Source organism: Lepidochelys kempii, chromosome 7 (genome assembly GCF_965140285.1).
Source record: "Lepidochelys kempii isolate rLepKem1 chromosome 7, rLepKem1.hap1, whole genome shotgun sequence".
In the NCBI taxonomy this organism is placed as follows: domain Eukaryota; kingdom Metazoa; phylum Chordata; order Testudines; family Cheloniidae; genus Lepidochelys; species Lepidochelys kempii.
In genome coordinates this window covers 112,425,212-112,449,362 of record NC_136386.1, presented here as the reverse complement: position 1 = coordinate 112,449,362, position 24,151 = coordinate 112,425,212, and the positions used below count along the sequence as shown (strand labels likewise).

At 40.7% G+C, this 24,151-nt stretch overlaps 1 protein-coding gene across 8 annotated transcripts in view; it reads left to right on the top strand.

The window, feature by feature from the left end:
- Nucleotides 1-24,151, top strand: part of ATRNL1 (attractin like 1) — a 1,086,620-nt gene that overhangs the window by 463,426 nt on the left and 599,043 nt on the right. The window contains exon 22 of one of the 8 annotated variants that reach the window (XM_073354271.2): nt 8,140-8,354. The exons of the other annotated variants lie outside the window; for them this stretch is intronic. Coding sequence (XP_073210372.2) covers nt 8,140-8,194 — 55 coding nt within the window. The 3' untranslated portion in view covers nt 8,195-8,354. Of the gene's footprint in view, nt 1-8,139; nt 8,355-24,151 lie in introns of those variants that run through there. 8 annotated transcript variants of the gene reach the window in all.

The window sequence follows — 24,151 nt, the reverse complement described above, 5'->3', positions numbered from 1 at the left end:
GGGTAACTGGGACACAGAAGTCACTTGGCCGAGGTCACTCAGCAAGTCTGGGGCAGAGCCAGAGATAGGCTCTCAGTCCTTTGCTTAAATGACCAAAGTATGTCTTTCTTCATTTGTATTCTTTTTAGTCATGCATTTAACCTGCCAGCTCCTGGGGAAAGGGATTATGTTCTTGTTGTGGGTACATTGACTGATGTACTACACACAGCAGTATATGTGCCTCATAGTGCTTTCGAAGAGCCACATGGCCTTTTGCCTTCTGTATCTCCTAAATCTGGATAAGCAGGTTTTGAACAGATAACTTCCCCACAAATGACTGACTAGATGAAATACTAATGATTGTGATATGCCATCTCCAGTCAGTCACTGATGAGGGAGCTACAGCATTACAGATATCCTTTTAAAGACCTGCTTGAGCATCCTAAAGAGATTTGGATTGTAATTTAATCATGTATCTGGAGTAGTGGTCAGGGTATGCATGTTCCCTGTATGCTTCTCCAGGTTATTTGATGTGAAATGTACGTGAATATTCTACACCCTTATCTTTTTTTTTTCTTCTGCAAAATGGCTTTAGATTTTCAGCAGCATCTAATAAACCGCACAAAGTTCACTTGAGATGCACATCGAGTCCTTAGTGGAGAAAGAGAGCATCACGCTGTTCAACTTGTTACGTAGTAGTAGTTACATGTAGCCCTCGTTCATGTGTCCTTGGCTGAAAAGAGAGTGGCTACAATTTGAGGCTCTGAGTGTGTATAGAGCATGGTATAATGAGGGGGAATCAGGTTTCCAGCAAGACACTGAGGACTCCTGGAGAAATAGCCAATCTGGCTATTTGCTTCTGTACTTTTGATTCCAGAACAGGATTTGCTATACTGGCATTGAACTATTGATCCATATATTTCAGTAGTAGCCAGTACTTCATGCTTCAAAGGAAAGGGGAGGGGGAAAATCCATGATGCCCCTAAAATCTGTACACTGTTACAGGGGATGAAAATTTCTGCCCTATAGGTGATCTCTGAAACATGAGCTTTGATTACCCTTAAAGGTATTTGATTACCTTTGAAGGTGATAGCTGTTTAGAAGTGATAAACATTTTCAATCCTGTTTCAAAATCCAGCCAAAATGCTAGACTATAGGCTGCTTGTGGCAGTGAATTCCATGGGTTGACTGCATACTGTGTAAACATAAATATTTCCTTTCCTTTGTTCTAAATGTACCTTTAATGTGCTTTTAATTTTATCATGTGTGGTTGTGTACATAACAGTAGAGAGTAAATCAAATAAAATACTGAAGGAAGATGCACTAAAATTAGTGGCATTAAGGAAAGCATCTGAATCTTTGTCTTTGCAAACAAAAAAACTGATTATATAGAAAAAAATGCAAAAAAATGTGTTCTCCGTTTGTAACACCTCAGATGCTAAGTGCTTGCAGAGAAGAATAACTGGCAATACAGCGCAAAAAAAAAAGGGTGGGGGAGAAGAGGTATAACCTAACCAGATTCAGGAAGTAATGTCTTAATATTAGAGAGAGTCCTTTTGCCTTTCATCTTATTGTGCTGGTGAGTCATCTTTGGAAAGTGTAAAATATAAATTTAGCTACATAACCTTTGAATGTCATTTAGGCTTCTTTTGTTAAATAGCTCAAGCTTTGAGTTTTATATATATTTTGTGAAAGTATTGAAAGGTAAGTGGTGTATTCCACAGTTTATTAGATAATGGGTTTTGGGGGAGCTTGATTACAAAGCCATAAATCAATCCAAGGACCTTGATGATGGGTCCTAAACCTCAACAGTGAAGCTTGAGTGGTTTATTAGATTATCTCTGCAGAAGGATTGATTTACAGCTTGAGTCATCCATCTCCATCTATTATTTTTATGTTAGGAGAAAATAATTTTTCAGCAATTTTAAAAGGAATACCAAGCACTGAAAGCCAAAGTAAATATTTCAGTTAGAAACAACTGTTTAAATAATCAGAGGAGTTTGATTTAAAGCCTCAGTATCAAAGCAAATTAATAATCAAGCCTGAAAATCTGGGCTGACACAAAACCCTTTACTTTCAGAGTCTCAGGAGCAGTGATTCAGGGAAACTGAGTAAAGGTGATACATTTTCAGCTGGTGTAAATTGTGATAGTCCCATTTGACTTCAATGCAGCAATGATAGTTTTCACCAGCTGAAGATCTGCCATTTCTCCTGGGTATCTAAATTATTCTTAGAAAGGACTCTCTGAAGGAATATCAGAGAATTGGCTCATACTGCCCAGAATTTGTTTTTGTCCCTCTCGTCTTGAAAGAATCACAAACTAGAGAAATGTGGGTAGGGTGGGTAGTTTCCAGCCTTATCAGAGATTTCATGCTGGACTTGGGACAGGGCAAGGTTTTGGGAAAACTGCCAAACCTCCAGAACTATCAGGGTGTAGGGTTGCCACCTCTGAGGTACCTAAAACTGAGACATCTGGGATGATTCTGAGCCCATAAAACTTAACAGTTGGCAGAGCATACTGAGCACCTTTACAGATTTCCCTGGACAACTACCTAAAAAAGGGACAATCCTCGGAAAACCTGGACAGGAGGCAACCCTATTAGGGTGCCATAGTATGAAAGAGAAACTCAGAGAGGAGATGCACTTGGGAACTAGTAAGAGAAAACTCTTTCTCATAGACTCATAGACTTTACAGTCAGAAGGGACCATTGTGATCATATAGTCTGACCTCCTGCACATTGCAGGCCACAGAACCTCACTCACTCACTCCTGAAATAGACCCCTAACTTCTGGCTGAGTTACTGAAGTCCTCAAATCATGGTTTAAAGACTTCAAGTTACAGAGAATTCACTATTTACACTAGTTTAAATGACCATGTCCCATGTTGCAGAGGAAGGCAAAAAAACCCCAGGGTCTCTGCCAATCTGACCAGGGGGAAAATTCCTTCCCATCTCCAAATATGGCAATCAGTTAGACTCTGAGCATGTGGGCAAGTGTCCAGCAAACAGTAAAACAGAGGTGGTGAAGAATGATGGCCAGCAAACTCTTATGATGTTGGAGATAAACTTGTATCCGTTGGAGTCAATGGGAGTTTTGCCATTGACTTCAGTGGGTCCAGGAGTTCAAACCATGTGATTACAAGGATGTTTGGTGACTTCAGTCTACAGTTGTGCAACTTCACGTGACTACTTGTTTGTTGTGTTAAATTTAAGATTTTCGTTTGGAGCAATAAAGCCCAGAATGATTTGGGACTCGTCCACCTGAGTCTCTCTTTCTGTGCAATCCTGCTAAAATTACAGGCAGTAGAGGCATTGGATCTGAAGGCTCCCTGGTTTCAAAGCTGGCAGGGAATCTCTTGTTTTTTTTAGGGTCCCCCCTTCCCACCTTGGACCAAAATAGCCCAAATTTCTTGAACTTGCAGGGCGAAGGAGCGGGGGGGGGGGGAGTTTTTTATGGGGGGAACACCTTGACTTTCTGCTGGGAAATGAGGGAGGTATGTTATGTTGTGTTTTTATTGGGTAACTGTTTTGTGTTGAGTGGGATTGGTCACTGATATGCTACTATTTGTTCTTGCTATGTCTTTTCTGCTTTCAGGTATCTTTCAAGATGCCTAGAGTGTGAGCTTTATGTGTCCTATGTTTTTGATGTTTAAATTAGAATAAATAAAAATAGGAAATTCTTCTCCAGACAGTTTGAAGGAACCTTATTTGAAGGAAATTCCTCACTGTAGCACCAGACATGCCTTCTCCCCTTCCACTGATGATAGGATTTTCGGAGTAGAGACATAGGCAATATTTAAGTGCATAAATTCCTATCTTAAAAGCATCCAGAACATTGTTGACTCCTTGTAAATAGGGTGTTAGTCAGGGGTGAAAGTAACTTAAAGGACTTACCAGTACGCCTGTCAAGGTTCCTCCCCCACTCTGAACTCTAGGGTACAGATGTGGGGACCTGCATGAAAACCTCCTAAGCTTACTTTTACCAGCTTAGGTTAAAACTTCTCCAAGGTACAAATTAATTTTATCCTTTGTCCTTGGAATATCCACTGCCACCACCAAACTGTAACTGGGTTTACTGGGAAACGTAGTTTGGGCACGTCTTTCCCCCCAAAATCCTCCCAACCCTTGCACCCCACTTCCTGGGAAAGGTTTGGTAAAAATCCTCACCAATTTGCATAGGTGACCACAGACCCAAACCCTTGGATCTGAGAACAATGAAAAAGCATTCTGTCTTCTTACAAGAAGACTTTTAATAGAAATAGAAGTAAAGAAATCACCCTTGTAAAATCAGGATGGTAGATACCTTACAGGGTAATTAGATTCAAAACATAGAGAATCCCTCTAGGCAAAACCTTAAGTTACAAAAAAGACACACAGACAGAAATAGTCATTCTATTCAGCACAGTTCTTTTCTCAGCCATTTAAAGAAATCATAATCTGACACATACCTAGCTAGATTACTTACTAAAAGTTCTAAGACTCCATTCCTGTTCTATCCCTGGCAAAAGCAGCATACCGACCGACACAGACCCTTTGTTTCTCTCCCTCCTCCCAGCTTTTGAAAGTATCTTGTCTCCTCATTGGTCATTTTAGTCAGGTGCTAGCGAGGTTACCTTTAGCTTCTTAACCCTTTACAGGTGAGAGGATTTTTCCTCTGGCCAGGAGGGATTTTAAAGGGGTTTACCCTTCCCTTTATATTTATGACAACGCCGGATTCCTGAGTGGGGGTGTGGCCTCAACCGGAAGAGGCAATTTAAAGGCCCCAGGGCTCTGGCTATTTTAGGAGCCCTGGGGCCTTTAAATCATCCCGGAGCTACCAGCTGCAGAGGTGGCTGGGAGCCCCGGGGCTCAGGGGTGAATTAAAGGGCCCGGGGCTCCAGCCGCCACAGAACTCTGGGCATTTTAAATTCCTGCTGGAGTCAGGCTGGCAGAGCCCCAGGGCTCCGGCAGCAGGGCTCAGGCGGGGATTTAAAGGTGTTCCGGCCACTGCGGGGAGCCCCCACCTGAGCTCCGGTGGCAATTTAAAGGGTCCGGGGCTCCCCTGCTGCTGCAAGGAGTCCCGGGCCCTTTAGAGCGCCACCCGAGCCCCACTGCCGGAGCTCTGGTGGCACTTTAAAGGGCCTGGGGCTCCGGCCACTGCAGAGCTCTAGGCATTGTAAATCCCTGCTGGAGCCCGGCTGCAGGAGCCCTGGCGGGGATGTAAAGGGCCTGGGGTTCCTGCCATTGAGGGGAGTCCCAGGCCCTATAAAGCGCCGTCCAAGCCCTGCTTCCAGAGCTCCGGAGGTGATTTAAAGGGCCTGGGGCTCCCCGCAGTGGCAGGAGCCCTTTATATCACTGCTGGGGAAGTCGGTCTGATCCGGCACGGCGTACTGGCTCTTGCTGGTAGGCCATAATGGACCATACCAGCTTACTTTCACCTCTGGTGTTAGTAGAAAGTAAGATGTAAACAAGGAGGATACTTTGCTTGCTGTGGGTTGCTGTTGGTCAGGAGGCAGAGGATGGGGAAGTTCTGAATTGTTGCATTTTTGGAACTTTGAGGAAAGTCATTTATTTTTGTCTCAAGTTTTGATAAACAAAAGTGATTTATGTAGTTGCCCTTTTGATGTGAATATGGCAGTTATTTGTTGAATATGTTATTTGAATAATGGTTTGCAGTATTTGACCCTCTGTTTGGACGTTATATTATTAATCAAATTAAGTTGATAAATAACCGTGAAAATTGATGAATAATTTACTTAGCACATGATTTTTTCTGATGATTGAGTAGGTCTGGATTAAATATTTGAGGGTGACGGACAGGTCTTAAAATGTTGACTGACATCTACTATTCTGAGAACAAAGTTTCCCAGACAGGCTGATTAATGCTTGTGAGGCACTGCCCTCCTGCAGCTTAAAGTGTGAGTTGCAGTCACTCCTTATCCCCCATTATCTCTTTCTGTAAGGGACTGTAGCATAGGCGGGTGTGGGGGTCCACACATCAAGGACAGTAGCCGGTGACAAGGGGTTGGAGGAATCACTAGACCTGAGTTCAGTAAGCAAGAGTCAGGGTCAGAGTCAGGCTGGGATTGGAGACTAGAAATCAGGAGACAAGGTGAAGTGTGGAGTTCAGCAGGCCAAATATCTGTGTAGTTGCCCAGACAACTTCCTGGGACACCATCCAGGGTAAAATAATTTACTTTGCCAATCACAGGGCCTGAGAGTCCTGTCAATCTCTGTGCCTTGGGCAGTACTTCCTGTGGTATCTACTATCCACAGTGCACCCTGGCTGTAGGTCTGCATGGCCCCCCATGGCATTATGGGAACTCAGCCATCACAGGCTCTGCAGACCCAGATTCAAGTCCACAGAGCCTTATGCTTTCTCTTTATAAGCCTACACTGTATGTTTTAATTCATCCACTATATTTATTTTCTCCTTTCCACTTTTCTCCGCAGTCTCTCTGACCCTGCTCTGTACCCTACTTCACTTTTCTAATTTATCCTGTCAATCTCTCGCTTGCCACTCACTCTCCATCAATCTACTCATCCCTTAATACACAAGTCTTGAAAAATTGACCATATGCCTAATAGCCAGACAATTAAACTAAGATGAGAGACTCCACTGTAAAGGGGCAGCATCCAGGTGAGCAGCCACCCCCCAGATTCTGGGAAACAGTTGGGAACTAAGTATCATATTAGGATGCAGAGTAGCAGCTGTGTTAGTCTGTATTCACAAAAAGAAAAGGAGTACTTGTGGCATCTTAGAGACTAACAAATTTATTTGAGCATAAACTTTCGTGAGCTACAGCTCACTTCATCGGATGCATTCAGTTCCTGGACCTTGCTTTTGGGCTTTTATCGCTTCTGACTGGAAGATGTATGAAGCCTCCTTACTACCACTGAGGAAGGAAGAAGAAACCTCTCTCTCTCTCTCTTTTCCAAATCTAGAACCTTATGCTGCCATTTTGTTAATCTGTGGCAGTGTGAAATTGACCTGATCCTTGTTAGCTTCATAGCTGCCCACAGGGATGTGCAAACTGACAAGACTGTAGTAAGCTGGTTTCCACTCTGCTATATCTTGGCAAAACTATAAGCACCAGAGGAAGTAGGTTTAAATTTGGTATAGCTTTGAAAGGTTTTTGTCATAATCAGAAAGGCAAGAAACTTTCTGTTTAAGGAAAAAATACCTTAATTCTGTAGAGTTTGATAGCACCTTTCCAAAAAACTTCCTACCCACCACAGGCAATGGAAAAGGAGTTTTTTCAAACCTTTTCCCAGTCAGCGAAATCAGCTATATTAATCTTCTAACTGCCTATCTTTAGGTTATGCCCACTGAAATGAGAAGGCTGGTGATCCTGTACTAATATAGTATTGTGTGCAACTCAGGAAAATGTAAATTAGTGCCATAAAAGCAAAGACTGGAGTCTTTATTACTAATTTTTAGAGGCTCACAGTCAGGGCTATTAAAGAGGGATGTGTTTTATTTTTAAAATAAAAATGTAGAGCTCTCTGAAGTGGTTTCTGTTTAGCAGCTGTCTCAGAAAATATGCTCATGTTTTCTGTTTTTGGTCTTATTCTATTTTTTAAGCCACCCAATCCATCCCTAATTATAATTCTGATTTACTCAAAAATTCAAGCCCTGATTCAGGAAAGCACTTAAGTATGTGCTAAGGTATACTGGCTTAAAATGTTAAGTTTAAGTGCTTTCAAGAATAGGGATGTTTGCCTAATTTGGGATCTCAGTGGGTAAAATTCAATTACTTTTACCATTCCTTAACCCCTCCAATGATAGTACATTGGTTGGTATGTACTGGCTGCAACATCCTACAAAGCTAGTTAACAACATTCTTCCCTTCATCACCTGATAATTTGTTTGTCTCTCTTACTTTCTTTCTAGATAAATTCATGGAGATTAGGTCCATCAATGGTTATTAGCCAGGATGGGCAGGGATGGTGTCCCTAGCATCTGTTTGCCAGAAGCTGGGAATGGGTGACAGGGGATGGATCACTTGATTATGGTTTACCTGTTCTGTTCATTCCCTCTGGAGCACCTGGCATTGGCCACTGTTGAAAGACAGGATACTGGGTTAGATGGACCTTTGTTCTGACCCAGTATGGCCTTTCTTATGTTCTTTCTCTTTACTGTTTTTGATTGCTGCTTTCTGAAGTTTGTGCTCTCGTTTAGGATAAAGATGAAGCTGACAAATGGTGGTCATAAAAAAAATCTATCCTGCCAGTGAACAGAAAGATTGCTTACTCTATAATTATGAACAAAAGGAAAACGAAGACATGAACTCCACATCTAAACAACTGAACTTTAGTGATGTGCAGTTCCATTCATACAAAAGTAAACAGTCAAAGATGCTGAAGTGGGCACTGTATAAATCCATTCCTTCACAACATGGGAACTGGGTAATAACTGAAGTAATTTCTTCTCTCTGTTACCAGAAAACATTTCAGTATCTCTTTATTGTTCATGCTTAAGGAATATTTTACCCATGTCCATTGATTTAAATACTACAATATTTCTAAAAAAAGAAAAAAAACCTGTTTTTGGAGAAGAAAATAAATAAAAACTACTTATTCTGGAGTTTTTCATCATCTATTTTTATGAAATCTCTACCCTACCACCAGCTTATGTTGTCTTTTACTCCCTAGTGAAATATTTCAACAAAAATGGTTTACCATTTACCCTTTTGAAATCTTTGATTAGAGCTTTCTCTGTGCTCAGATTTCTAGAACAGCATTTTGTGTGTTCTGCCTATTTCGCCTCATCTACTCAGTGACCTTAAGTCTTTCTCTGCGGTGAAAGTTATATTAACATTTATGGTTTTGAATCTTTCCCTTTAGCTACTTTGCCACGTGATGTTGCTTCTTTAAATGAAATATTTTTATTTAATACATAACTATCCTCTGGTTTTTATATTTTTACTGTCAGTAGAACTGGGAATCCTTGTCAGTCTTTTCTAAACCTTAAAACACATTATAATTGAGGTTGCAATAGAATATAATTCCTTTGGGAGGGAAGAAGGAATGCTAGGAATAAGTACTCTGATACATCCTTTTCCTTTGTGGCCGGTTCATTAAACTATTCAGCAGATATGTCCAACTGTGCATTTTTTCTAAATCTTTAGTATTCTACTTTCTGCATCTACAATATATGGGAGATTGTTCTGTATTTCAGTAACAGACTGTAATGAGAAGCCCTGTATAATATCTAGCCTGATTTGTTTTTCTTCTGCAGATTTCAGTCATGGCTGTTCCTAAAGAGTGGAAAAGGTTACAATTCTTGTTCCTTGCATGTTTCTTTTAGGTTCCAGAATCCCAAAGAGCTGATAACCCCCATTTTCTTTTGTTCAGATTATGTACATGTTTTGAGTTTTTGTTTGTAGGGTATCCCTTCCATAGCAATAATCAGCCTGATTGCTCTTCTCCTGTTCCTTTTCTAACATATGGAAGCATACTATTAGAAAAGATGGTGCATTTTGCTATCTGACCTGTTTTGGGGGCTTTTCAGAGTTCTGGAAGGGGTGGCAATTTGGTTGGCACAATCCCTCCCACAGCTAGTATGAAGTGGGGAGTTCACAAGCTGCATAATTTCTTGGAATGGGGTATAGGAATTAGTTTGATCTCACTATATTTCGTCTGTGCTCACTGACATGTTTCTTTGTACTCTGAGCATTTAATTTTTTGTATGTATAGTCATTTCTTCTTGGTGCTTAAACTTCTTATTGGAAGTTATCAGTTCAATAAAAAATGGAAAAGGTGTCCGTGTTGATGTTTTCAAGAGCACCTGAGTCCCATTTTCAAGTGAATGTGGTATTTAGGACTCCATTTCTAAGTCACTTTGGAAAATGGGACTTAGGCACTTTTTGAAAAGTTTACCTTTGGTCTTGAAATAATGAAGGAAGGGAGGAGGAACATGCTGTATTTCCAATGTTAAAATATTTAAATAATACATCTGACAAGAAAGGAAGTGTGTTTCCTTCTAAATTATAAGGCGGTAAAAATCAAAGTTCAGAAGAATTTAAAACCTAGAATTTACATGAAAAGAGAAAGAGAACATTGTTTTATATAGTAGTTTTCACAAGTCAGAGTACAGTAATTCATTTAAAAATTAAGATTTAAAGGGCCATTAGAAGCAGCAGGAAACATATGTTTTGTTAAAATAGTTTTAAAATCCACAATACATGAGAAAATGTGAAATATTGGCCCAGAGTCTGCACAGATTGTGCTGGACTGTTGGCTGATTCTGGCCTTACAGCCAGTAGCCTGTGTATGATTTGTCATTTGAATACAGCTGGTGTAGTGGTTCCCGCACCAACCTCTGCCCTCTTTCAGGCATAGAGGGTGTATCCATGGCAAAGGGCGATTGTGGGGGCTTCCCTATGCTTCTTTCATCCCTATCTGCTGTATTGGCAACTTGGTGTCCTTGAAAGCCATTGTAACTTGGAGCAGTCTTTGGGTTGTTGCAAAGTAATACAGTGGGCTAAAGTGTTACACAGCAAGCCCAGGATCAGGGGAGCTCAAATGTTATGTTTTCATTGACTGTCTGTACTGACATACGTGTTCTTCACATATATCTGGGGGCCTGGGCCATTAATCAGAAGTATATAGCACATTTTCACACACCCAGAAACAAGTTGTATAATGGCATCAGTAAAATGTCCTTTTTTAAAAAAAGGAGGAAAAATATGTTTTCTCTCCAGTATTTAGGATTGCACTTTTATAACCTGATACTTTTTAGGGAGAGGAGAATTTAAAACATGCCATATTAATCTGATAGCTTTTAACACAAAAGCTTCTGTACTGGTTGTTTAAACTCAAATCAAGAATGAAACGTTCACTATAATGCACTAGAATGCTCTGCAAACATTAAATAATCATAGACTGAATTCTCTGGAATGTTTCCATGCTGAGCTTGCCAAAAGAGCTTTTTCCTTCCCAGAAAGCATTTTCTCTACTATTGCTTCAGCTTTGTCACTCTAATTTATGGAATATGTGCATACTTTGCTTCCCTGACATGATGAACTGCTTCAATCACTGGAAATTGTGTTTTGGGTGACATTAAAACATTCCATGTTTCTGACTGGTGGGTAATATTCCAAATTATAGCATTATCCTTGTAGAATATTATAGTTATAGTTGAAATTAAAAACATAGTATGAAAACAGGGGAGAAAAAAAATGATCAGAGCAGTTAAAAAAAGTTATGCTTAAAATAAATATTATTGCTTTCATCACACAGTATTATTATTGATTGTGTTTTTGTGACATTGATACAAACCATGTTTCTTCACAGTATTATTGTTGATTGTGTTTTTATGACAAATTGATACAAACCATGTTTCTTAAATACTAATTTAGGGATCATCTCACAGTTAAAAGAAAAAAAATAATCAGAAGTATATTTCACTGACTTAAAAGTACAGCCCAAAATTTTGGACTGAGAGCTTATTATTTGATTTAAACAAACTGATTTGGGACAGATTTTCAAGCTAGCATACAGAACAAATTTAATTGAAACAGAGATGAAAGGCAGTAAATGTAAGTGGAGCCTATTATCCTATGTGGTTAAGAAGCTTGAGCAGAGCAAACCCGTCAGACAGGGTGAAAAGGAAATACAGAGAATACAAACTGCTCGAAACTGGTGAAAGAGACTTGTGAAGGGATTACACTGTAACTATTCCTACACAATCTCCACATCGATAATATCCCACCTCTATAGTGTATTTGGATTACCAAGTAGGATTTTCTCTTGATTCCTGCACTTGCTTTATTTCTCTCTGATGTCAAGGAAAATCTGTGTTTATCAAATTCCAGTACTCACTAATCCTCATTTTTTTCTCCCTTAACCTACCACATACATCAACCCCAGAGATGCACCAGGGCATTTAGTTACAATTGGTTCTTGACTATGCTACAGAGGGAGGTGAATGACCACTTAAGTCATCACAAAAAGCACTAGTTCTTTGGAGTGTCTGAGAGATCATTATTAATGAGCAAATATTCTTTTACTAAAAGTATTTGATTAAAGTGTAAAAGCTAAAAAATATATATATAAAAAAATAACACCCCAGAACACAAAAATGTATTCCAAAAAACAATCAAATATCACATTTATATCTGATTGGTTGTGTCACGCACTATGGATGTTGGAAGTGAATATTTTTCATATGTACATTTCACAAACAATTTGATTGTATTTATAACTTAGGTGTGCAGGTAGTATAGCATGCTATATTCTTTCTCAACGATCTGGAAATTTTCTTTTTTTAAAGTATCTACTAAATTTTGTATCAGATCTCTTGAGAAATTTGTTAAAATTCCAAAGTGTCTCTTTCCAGATAACGGTGAAATGGTAGCATGATTGGGAATGACATGACAAATATATATGCCTTTAAAAAAAAGTGTGGAGAAGTGTATTGCCACTGTCCTACACAGAAGACTAGTTTCACAATGAAACTGATGTGCCTAGAAGATCACTGATATTCACAAAGCCTGAGTTCAGCACCTAGAGCACTGAGGGGGGAGAGACGGGCACCTTAGAATGGGATTCACAGAACCAAACTGGAAGGCTCCTTGCTTAAAATAGCTTATGGGAGATGCCAAGCTGAAGGGTGTATGCTAAGCCCCTTCCCCTCTCGGAGATAGGCGCCAAAATCCTGGCTGCAGGAAGGCACCCACCTCTGTTGGGGATTCTCAGCTGCAAACCCCCTCCTGGCATTAAGTGCCTATGCCATTTTTACAAGAAGCAGGTGATGGTGGTGTGGTGATGGAGGGCAGCGGGGACCTCCCTTGTAACTTGAGAAGGACTCCGTAGCCTGATGGTTAGAGCACTCACCTGGGAGGTGGAAGGCCCTTGTACTAATGAATGTTTTAATTTTATATCCACAGTGGAAGAGCTTCACAAGGATAGACTGAGGGCAGTCCATGTCAGAACATTCTATAGCCCAATTGTTAGGATACTCATCTTAGAGGGGCAGTTTCCGGTTCAAAGAATTTCTCCCCTTCATATGGAGGGGTGTGACAAAGCAGGACTCACCACCACAGGGCCTCCTCCTAGCCGTCATGGGAATTAGCCGTCGGCCCTTCCAATCTGCCTTCAGGTAGTGGTGTCACGCCTGCCGTCATTGCTGTCTCCACTCTTTGGACCCATGTCGCTCCCCGGACTGCAGCATCCTCTTCTGGGGACGGTCCTCTGGCTGTGCCCCCACTCCGGTATCTCCCTGCTTCCAGGGGACCTAGGTGCTTCCAGGGTGATTTAACTGGGAATTGGTCCTGCTTCGAGCAGGGGGTTGGACTAGATGACCTTCTGGGGTCCCTTCCAACCCTGATATTCTATGATTCTATGACCTGCAGTCCTTTGTCCCACCATTTGCCTCAGCATCCAACTGCAGTCCAAGGTCTAGCCCCTTGCCTCAGGGACAAACTGCAATCTCGATACCGGCCACTCTCCTCATTGGCAAGTGGGGAGCAAGGGTGGGGGAGACCCAGACTCACCCCCTACTCTGGGTCTCAACCCAGGGTCCCTATAGCCAGCAGCCACCTACTGCCCGCCTCCAACCTGCTGCCTATTTTCCCTGGGCCACTTCCCCCCATAGTCCTAGCACCCTCTCAGCCCTGGTAGCAAGGCCCTAGCCTGGCAGTGGTCAACCAGCAGCTCACCGTCACATGCTGCTGCCCCTTCCCCTCACTGCTCTGTCTGTGGCGCTTCCTCAGGCAGCCAGTCCTCCTCCCTTATCTTCCAGGGAAAGACTCCTTTCTGCTCTGCTGAGCAGCCCTTTATAGATGGCCCTTGCTGGCTCTGATTGGCTGCTCCAGCAAGCCTTCCCCTCTATTGGTGGGCTCAAGAAGCCCTTTCCTGATTAGTGGGCTCTGCGCAGCCTCCCTGGTGCTGCTTTTAACCCCCTTCTCCCTTTTAACCTCCCTTCTCCACATGGGGGTATATAAATGCAGGGTCTCCTATACTCTTGGTGAGTATCCTAATCACTGGGCTAAAAGTTATGAGGGTGGTGGTCCTCCTTGTTTTATGTATGCTTGTCTATAGCGGCCTGTAACGGGCTACCCACAGCGCCCCTCCAGATTCAGTCCATTGGGCCCTCTCCTCCATGAATCAGGGACACTTCAGTCTGGTGCAACGCCTGTGTTCTTTATCTGTGATCAGTTTCTCACCATCAGTTTCCAACTATATACAGGCTTTATAACTGCTTGGTCTACCACAGGCCTGGCCAGCAACAGAGTAGGAGGCTTCTACTCCCTCTGAACCTGACCACTGGCTCTTAGTCTCTGCCCCCCTTGCTCTCACTTCTTTTCAGCTTTATAGCTCCTGCTGATGAGGCTGGCAGGTGTGGTCAGTTACCAGGCAAACATAGGGCCGTTCACCCAGCCTCAATCCATTCTGCCTTATTGGGGCTGGAGTGGCAGGAGCTGATTAAGAGCTTCTCCAGCAGTACCATGCCATCTAGTACAATACATATGATACCTGAGTGCTCAGTTACCAGTCAGAGGGTCCAGCCAAAGCTGTTTTTCCAGAGATCTTTTTCAGGGGGAACTGGGCCTTCAAACCAGCATGGACCTTGATGATAAGACCCATTTTCTTTTCTGGCATGATTACAGTCTCAACATTACCACTAAGTTCAAACACAGCAGTTTACAACTAGGGTACAAGGATCTTCCCACAAGCAACAAGTTATAGCATTAGGGCCCTAGTAAGGAAGATAAAAATGCCTTAACACACTTCTGCCTAGGACTACAACTTACCTTATCATTTAGTGCCAGATTTTGCCACCTTTATATTGAATAGTATCTTACTCTGAGTATCCCCATTGGAGTCAATGGTATCCCTTAACCGAGTAAGGTCCCAGTCCTGCAGTGAGCTCCACATGGGAAATCTAAAGATGAGTCATAAAGAATTTGGAGGAGAAAGGAAAATTTGTGAAGCAGACAGGCATAGGAGATGATTTAAGAAGAGGCATAGACTTGATTGTGGAGGAAGAAGACTGGGAAGAGACAAGGAATATTGAGCCAATCTAATGTATGGCATGAGTGGGAAAGGAGGGAGAGATGGGCTCTAGGCAGGAACTAAAGTATATGCAGAAGTAAGGATGAAGACTTTGAATGTGAAGCAGAAAGAATCTTGATGTCACTGCAGGGATTCAAGGTGGGGAATGACATGGACAGAACAGTAGGAAAGTAGGATGGTCATCTCTGCGGCATGTTTGGTAGACTTGAAAGATATTGGAGAGGTCCAACAGAGGAAGTTGTGGCTGTAGACCAGAAAGGAGGCTGGGAGTTGTCATGCCTCTAGGGTACTGATGATGGCTCTCTGGATGGTCACTTTTATGAGATTTAGTTTTTTTTTGAAGGGTTCTCAATCCATTACCCCTTTCAGGAGGGGATACAATTGTCACCCCATCCCTGCCTGCATTAGAGGATGGTAGTGACAGTGCATGTGCAAAAGTTCTGAGGCTTGGGACCATGAACTTTCCAGCATAGACAACCTTGCACCCTCCCTGCCTGCCACTTGGTGACCCCTTTCCCTCTACAATGGCTATCACATCCAGAACATGTCTAGGAACAGAGTAGATGGTGTTACTTTTGATTTACACCAGTGTGAGAGAAGAATCAGGTCCAGAAGGTCTATGTTTCAAAAAAGCTATCCCCTAGAATGTGTGTAAACGCATGCAACACAGAGTTAAAGAATCTGGGGCTCGTTATGATAGAGTAGGAGGGACTGGCTGGTGATAAGTGCTCTTTGCTACAGATTTGCATCTGTTTGTGTAAATGTTATCAAAATAGAAAAGTTCATGAAAAATTCAGGAAGATTAACAAATTTTCTCAGGAGTTTATTAGAAACTCCCTAATCTGTCATGAATATCTCAAATATAATTTGAAAGTCTCATGTAATAGCTAGGGTCTTGGTCTCCTCACAATAAGTGTGATAGCTTGCCAGTTATTCTGTATCATGTTTTAAAATCTCTGAAATGTTTAAACTTCATGTTCATATTATAACAAGCCACTAGAACAATATGAAAGTTACTGTTACCATAGAAAAGTTAATTTAGATAACATTGTTATTTTCTGAAATTTCCCAGTACTGTCAGGTTGGTGACCTAGAAAAAAACATAAATGTCATTCTAATTTATTCATTCCTTTGTCTGCATTTTACATTTAATATTCTTATATGGAAGATAGTGAAATGAATGTAATACTTGTCATGTTATTTGCGCATTGGAGAGGTTCTGTTCTCTTTTACTGAGAACAGAATACCCCTTAATTCTGAGTTGCTGTTTGGTGTTTGTCTTGGTCAGAGTTGACAATCTTCTCAAGGCTTCATTTTCTTATGGTGATAAATGTTACACTTAAATAACTGGAAAATTATTAATCATCTGCAGTGTATTTTGAAAGGGAAAGAGAAAAATTAACTTGTCATTCCTTATATTCTTTTCTATTAATTACAGAAATTATAGGGTGCATGTGTTATTACTGCCTACGTTTTGTTTAAATTGTTTAAAAATTGGGAACACTTTAGTAGATTCTTCTTGTGTAAAAGGTGCTTTTATTCTAAAAACTAAACAAAGAAAACTAAGAACAATTACAAATGAATGTGGGGGTGGAAAACCGAATGAAAACATCTGTGGGCTCTGTAACACTTTAATTTTCTACATAAAGATTGTAAAACAATATTTCTTTGCAATCATTATAATCACTTACCACCCACAAACAATTCAACAATAAAATAATAAAATCCAGACAGTTGTACTTAAAGATTAATACAAGTGTTTAAGAAAAAAGACTTACTTACATAGAGGCTGCAGTATGCCCAATTACACACTCTACAAGGGCATTAGTAAATAGTGCATTCTTGCAGGTCATTATAGTGGTATTGAAACCACAGCAAAGCACCTTGATTCCAATGTACTACTTTGTCTGATGTAGTCTCTTTGCCTATTTACACCATGCTCACCACGCTGGTATCTGACTGCCAGGTCCCAAGGCAAGGGATCCTCGGAAAAATTAACACAGTCTGGGCCTCCCCCTGCCCCTGGTGGCTACTTGATTTGAGAATAGCAGAGGCATCCAATAACCCTTGAAATCTGCCTATGGAGAACCCCGCCATGCATGAGCATCATGAGGCATGGGTGACAGATTTTAGCTGTTACATATCCTTTGGTTTTTTCCCCAACATTCTTTTGCTTTTAAATCAGTGGCAGGACTGCATAATCATTGGCAGAACAGTTATACATATGAACACATGCTTAAAATTGAGATATCAGCATGATGTAAACAGGGAGATTAAAAAATGAGTAATGAAATGTTTCAACCATCTTGAATGTTTTCTCTATTTTACTTTACTTTACTGATTGTGTGAGTTTTGTTTCCTTGGGACCCTAGTCAAAATGAGATATGGCTGTCCCATAAGCTTAAAATAAAGAATACAAATGTACAAACTAGTATTTGAAGGGGTGTTGTTAAATGTTCAACCACTGAAACTCAGACTTACCTTTCCCCTCACTTATAGTTTACTTATTTCTCATATCTGATTAAACTTTTAACATTTTAAAAATTCCTCAGTATTTATCCTTTAAAAAGAAATATATTTCTTTTTCAAGAAAATACACACATACACATATATTATGTACGAAAGACATTTTAAAAGCCCCCCGGTAACAAATCATTGTGAATGAGCAGTGGAAGAAACATTGTTTTGGAGAGAATGAATTTCATTTTTAAAATGTTGTGAGTAGTTATAAACAGTGGTTGAGATTCTCAGCATTACTTCATCCCCTGTATGCTGGGTACAAGGGCCAGAGTGTCATAGAGGAGGAGTTGTGGATCCATCCAAAGGAGATTCCCTTGGTACAGGAACTGAGAAAGGCAGTTGTAGACTGTTTACTGAGCATCCCCTCAAACCTTGGCATCATATGGGGTGTGACTTGGTGTTGGGAGGTGCATGTTGGGGCATGGTTGAGGATGAGAAGGGTGTGTTGGGATGAGGGGGCACGTGGGATAGTCCCTGGAGTACCCCAACATTGGGACAGCAGAAATTTAGCTTTAAGCCACTTTAGATTTCTCTGCCACTGGGATTAAGAATCTCACCTGGTGTATCTATCTATATATTTTTTTAAGTCTGCGTTAAATTGTGAACCCCTTACTAGCACTGTTGAGCAGCTAAAACTGATTGAAAAATTTCTGATGGAACACTTTTATGTCAGAAAAATGCTGATCTGATTCTATCAAAACGTGTGGTGGTAATGTATCAGTTTTGTTAGAAAGTTTGGGAATTTATTAAAACATTTTATTTCAATAAGGTTGACACATTTAGTTTGTCTTATCAAAACATTTTGTTTTCTATTTTATATTGTATAAAAATCAAAATGTTTAAACCTTCATATAAAATAATATAGTCAAAGCAAACAATATTATAGTCAAAAGTGAAGCATTTTGACCTTATCAAAGGGGAATATTTTGGTAAGGTCAGACCAAAATTTTTCAGAATATCTCATTTTATGAAAAAGTCTGAGATGTCCAGCTTGCATCCTGAATCAGGACAAATTGAAATTTCAGAATCTCAGACTTTCACATGGGACAAGAATTCCATTTTTGACCAGCTCTATGAATAGTCCTTCCCCTGACTGGTCCTATTTACTCCAGTAGCATTATTTGGATGAGTAGTTTCACTACAGTGAATAAAGAGTTCACAGCCTGGTCCTCTGGGGAAAGCAGATGAAAGTTACCTTAGCAAGTGTGAAATTTTAAGAAAATCTGACTAATAGACAATGATTTAAATGACAAGATTAAGAGTGAAAATATATTGTAAATAGAATATCAGGGTTTTTTTAAAAAGGCCCTTAAGTAGAAATGCAAGTGAAAAGCATATACAGTAGTGGCCTAGGGGCAATACACTGTAATAGGTGGAAGATTCAGAAAAATAAGTAGTGCTACAAGAGATTGAAGGCATATACTGCAGATTCTGTTGACTCTACCTGAGAGTTTCTAATATCAGCTCCTAGGGCCAGATATAAAAAATATATATATGTAGGAACCCAAGGATGCAAAAGTGAACCTAGTAAGATTTTTAAAACTGCCTAGGCACCTAACTCCCATTGAAATAAATGACAGGCACTAAGTCACTTTTGAAAATTCCAGTAGGCACCTATCTGCAGCTTAAATCATCTAAATATCTTTAAAAATCTGGCCACTAGTTCCTTGTGAATAGTGAAGAAGCCTACAAAAAAAGAAAACTTTGGCAGTGTGCTTTTTACGCTTTGGCTACTACTTACTTTAGTGCTTCAGCACATGAGAAAGAGATTGACTTTCTAACTCCCAAATTAGTCTCCTCAGAAGCTAATTCAAACATCTCTATATTGTAACACTCAGATTCCCCTATTTTTACTTGCCAAAAAAGAAGATAATTTAATGTCAAACAGGAACACTGTATAATAGAGATGCCAAAGAGCCTCACCAGAGCCAGTGCCATTACAGAAAGTGTGCTGAGAGAGAGAGACATACAGAATGAATGGAAGGACATCCTATACAGTAATATGAAAGAGAGAAAGTTCTAGCTATGATAATACTTGATAATTTCCTGATGATGATTTGGGTTTTTTTATTTATTTAATATGCATTGTTGGAATTTACATAAATTGCTGTGCATATTGGCTGTCACTTTAAAGGCATTTATAATTGTTTATATCTTCAAAACCTCTTCTAAATATTTCATCCTAAATCTGTGTTCTGTCTCTTGCTGTTTGTTTAGCATGACTGGATTAAGGTACCTGGGCTTGCTTGATGTCACATTTTTAATCACACTGTTCTGTAGTTTTCTGAAATCTTTTGTCTTCAGGCAAAGTGTCCAGCTCGTATCTCTCTTGGATTATTTTCATTACATTTTTTAAAAAAAGAAATAAACAGAAAATATTTGATATTAGGGTTTGACGAAGCAGGACTGTTCTTAATGTTTCCTTTGAATAGTGTGGGGGTGCCTCGGTTTTCCCTAGGCAGTTCTTAAGTATTAAGGTGGTGGGATAAGGGTGTATGATCATTGCAGAGCCCTAGAGGGCAGGTGTGTGCAGCGGTCTGAACACAGAGAATGGCCAACACCCTGTTTCCTGGCAGCTGATGGCCTGGCCCTTCCTCCCCTGCAAGGTGAGAGCTAAAGGGTTGGAGAACAAAGGAATCAGGTGACCTCCTGGCCCGGGAAAGGGACAAAACCCAGAGGAGGAGGGGCTGGAGGGGGAGTCAGTTTGGGGCTGGCTGGGGACATGGAGTGAAGTGCAGATGTGGTTGTCTGGCTCACTGCCCCCCCAAAATGGACCCAGCTGAGGGGTCTTGTTCTTTGCACCTACAAGCTCTGTTTTAGACCATGTTTCTGTCATCTAATAAACCTGTTTTACTGGCTGGCTGAGAGTCACATCTGACTGTGAAGTTGGGGTGTAGGACCCTCTGGCTTCCCCAGAACCCTGCCTGGGTGGACTTACTGTGGGAAGCGCACGGAGGGGCTGAGGATGCTGAATGCTCCGAGGTCAGACCCAGGAAGGTGGAAGTTGTGTGAGCTGTGTGTCCTGAAGACAGTCTGCTCACAGAAAGGAGACTTCCCCAGAGTCTTGACTGGTTTCGTGGGGAGCAGTTCCAGAGCATCGCCCGGGGACTCCATGGCATAGGGGGAAAAATGCACCAGAACTCTTCCCCTCTTTGTTTGCCCACCTGTCTTTTCTATGAAATCATGAATTACAGTCCACTATAGAAAAAGGAAAAGGGGAAAAAAACCTACTGAAACATATTCCTTCTAAATAACACAATACAATTTGAGAACAATTTGCACACACAAGCTTACACACCATACCATAAATTTAAGGAAATTCGCTCATTGAAAGAGTTGGGTGTTCCTCAGTTCGCATATAGTCCTTTTCTTCTTCAGGCCAAGTGCCCAGCAGGGAGGAGGAGAGAGAGAGATTGTGTCATAATATGAATGTTAGGTGGCCACTCAAGACATTCCTTATGGGGATCAAACTTTTTGTATAATCAACCACTCTAACTCTGTGCTTACCACTTGCCACATTCTGGGTTTCAGTCCAGACCAGTGAGGGGTTGTGTCATCACCCACCATGCAACCTTGGGCACGTCACATGCTTCGCTCTTTTAGCTTCCAATCTGGGCCACTGACAACCCGCCTACTAGCATGCAGGTCACACCCTGAGTGTTTGTGTATAGCTACAGCCATGGTCCAGCAACTCTGACCCCAGCAGCCTGTCAGCAACCTGCCAGCCACACTCTAGCTTCCAGCAGCCTTGGTTACTACCTGCAGGTTGACCCCAGTCCTGAATTTTCCCCCAAATGTGTGTTCTGCACTGTTCAGCCCTCTCCTAGACAGTTCAGATATTAGAGGTCCATTGCCCCTGTAAAGGGTCAGTATGCTATAGTTTGCTACTTTAAGTGGAGTTAACAAACAGTTCAGTTTAAACACAACACTGGGTTAGTGTAGAATAAAAATTAAACAAGTTTATTTAACTACAAAGAGATTTTAAGTGAGTACAAGTATAAGGCTTTTAAGACAGAAATGGTTACAAGAGAAGTTAAGATAAAACACTTTCTAGTAGCTAATACTTGACAAGCTATATTTGGTTCAAGGTAAAATCCTTACCGCAGGTTCCCAGCAGCATTGCTGATGTAATTTTCAGGTCAGAATTGGCCCCCAAAGTGTAAGGGTTGGTTCCTATGTTGTCTGAGATGAGAGAGGGAGAGATACTTTGGGTGTTTTTGCCTCTCACTTTTATAGTTCAATCACCCTTTGAAGTTGATTCTTCTCAGGATTACCCCTCAAAGCAAAGTTTTTTTCAAACAGGAAAGGTGGGGACATGGAGTAGTGAAGGTGTCTCCATGCTCTTTCTGCTCCCATGTGTATGCTGCAAGGCAGATTTGCCTTGTCTCCTGCTATTTCCCCCTTTGCTGTCTCAAGCACCCTGTTTACTAGTTATATGTAAATTGAGGTAAACCCACGTTCCTTCGTTTAGGATGAACCTGTTTTAACAACTTTTGCCTAGTCGGGGTGTGTGGGCTTGAACATGTGCTAATAGCATCATACGGGGGAATTTATAACTTTACATATAATGTTGCTATATACATTTCACCATGATGATATTGACCAGCAAGTAATTAGTTTTAAGATGATGCCTCGCAAGGCATATTTTGTAAAAAGATTATTACAGTAGTGCATAGGGTGTGAATACAGGGGGCTTTCGGTCATTTTTGTTGTTTTAGAAGAACAAACTGTGATAGGAAGTTGGTGAGCATGTCCCCTTTTCCAAGGCTTGCCCTGTTGCCTTGACGCATCTAACAGCTTCTGTCCATCACTGATAGTAGACCCAAAATATATGTTACAAGATCAGCTGACATTTCATTCATGGAGAAAGGAGACTGACAAGTAAGGCAATTCCTTTTTCTAAAGAAATGCAGTGGGACATTGGAGATTGGATTTTCCAGATTAGAAATGAATGGTAACAAACCACTGGCATGTGAAGTCAATTTGTTCTCTAATTCATAAAGTCTCACTTGAACTATTTTTTACTCAGATGGTTCCCAATGATGGATACAGTTAGTTTTGTTCCTGTGACAAAGATGAGGCTATAGAATACCAAAGAATTAATAAGAACTGGCAGTCTTTTTATCACTTAACCAGTTTAATTGAATTATATATTTATCTAACAGAGCTCTTTTCTCACCTACTTTAGTTATTTTCTGTTGCACAAAGCAAAACAACTACTTTGTGTTTGAAATATTGCAACTTGAAAGAGTATTTAAAAGCCTTGTAATGTTGTTTATCCTGTGCCTTCCTGGAGGAATTGCATTTGAATGGCATAAAGAAAAACTGGAAATAGATATTCTATATACATAGCTAGAATCTTTTATTTTATTACTGGTAAGTGAAATTGGCCTGTATAAGAAAGTCTGGCTGATCTAGGCCTTTTTAGTGAATTAAGTAGATAGGAGACGAGTTCTACTGAAAAAAAATCTACTGAAAAAAATGCTGTTTGTAGGACATAATTATATGCATTTACAAGAAGACACAAATAATCTTCCCGATCCTTTTATTAATAAGTCCCATCTGAAACCATTAATCCTGGTACTTTTAGATTACCATTAGCTTGAGGGATACAAAGAACTGTCTTGATATCTAAAACAGAGGTTGCTTGTGAATGGAAGCAGCTTGGAATATAGAGAAGTGAGCAGGTAGGTGCTTCCATGTTTTGAATTAGGACCAATTTGTTTGTTCATAGACTCAGAAATAAAACAAAGAGGTGACAAAATTAAATATGGATGCAAAAGGTAGAGATCCATAGAGTACGATGGTCATACAGGTAAGAGACTTTTAGATACAGCAGTGACATGCACATAAGTAGGTTATTAGTTTACTTGCTTCAGCATAGAGAAATTACAGATTAAGGAATTAGGGAAAAAAACCAGTAATATTTAGCCATTATATAACATCTTCTGTTTGAGACTGTCAAAGCTCTTCACAGACAATTGGTTAAGCCTTATAATATGTCTGTGAATTAGGTGTACAGAAACTGTTGTTCACCAAATACACCATCTGAACAGAATTTTCACATTTGATTTTTAGCTTCTTAGTGTGATGCTTGTGGAACTCAAGCTTGTAAGCTTGATCTTTGAAAGGTGTGAAAGCAAAGTGGAATGTGAGCCAGGCCCCCTACTGGCTGTGGTGCTACAATCTCCAGGTGAGTGTAAATTCTTTCCTCTCAATGACTCAGCCAGTTTTTTGCTGACAACAATCGGCAAAGAAATCCCTGCAGATTACTGTACCACTGCAGCCAACGCTCAGACTCTTCACTAGACACCCAGTACCTCTTTGCCTGTTATCCTGAGGATTGATAAAAGAGGAATCACCTTCAAGCCCTCATTGAGGCTCACCAGGGAAGCTCCAGTAATGAGGCTGGCTTAGAGAGCTTACAAGTGTAAACACCCCTGAGTTCCAGGACTCAGTGTCAACAATACGTGCATTGGTGCAGACCCAACTTCACCTCTGGTAAACCCAGTGAGGCAGTTCCCCATCCTGCAGTATTACAGGTGAAGCTGAGGGCTTCCCCAGGCATTGATTTATTGATTCTGAAGAGGCATGAGAATTTGAGTGGTAGTGAGCACCAGTTTATTAGAGTCCATGCAAGAGGCTGATGCAGA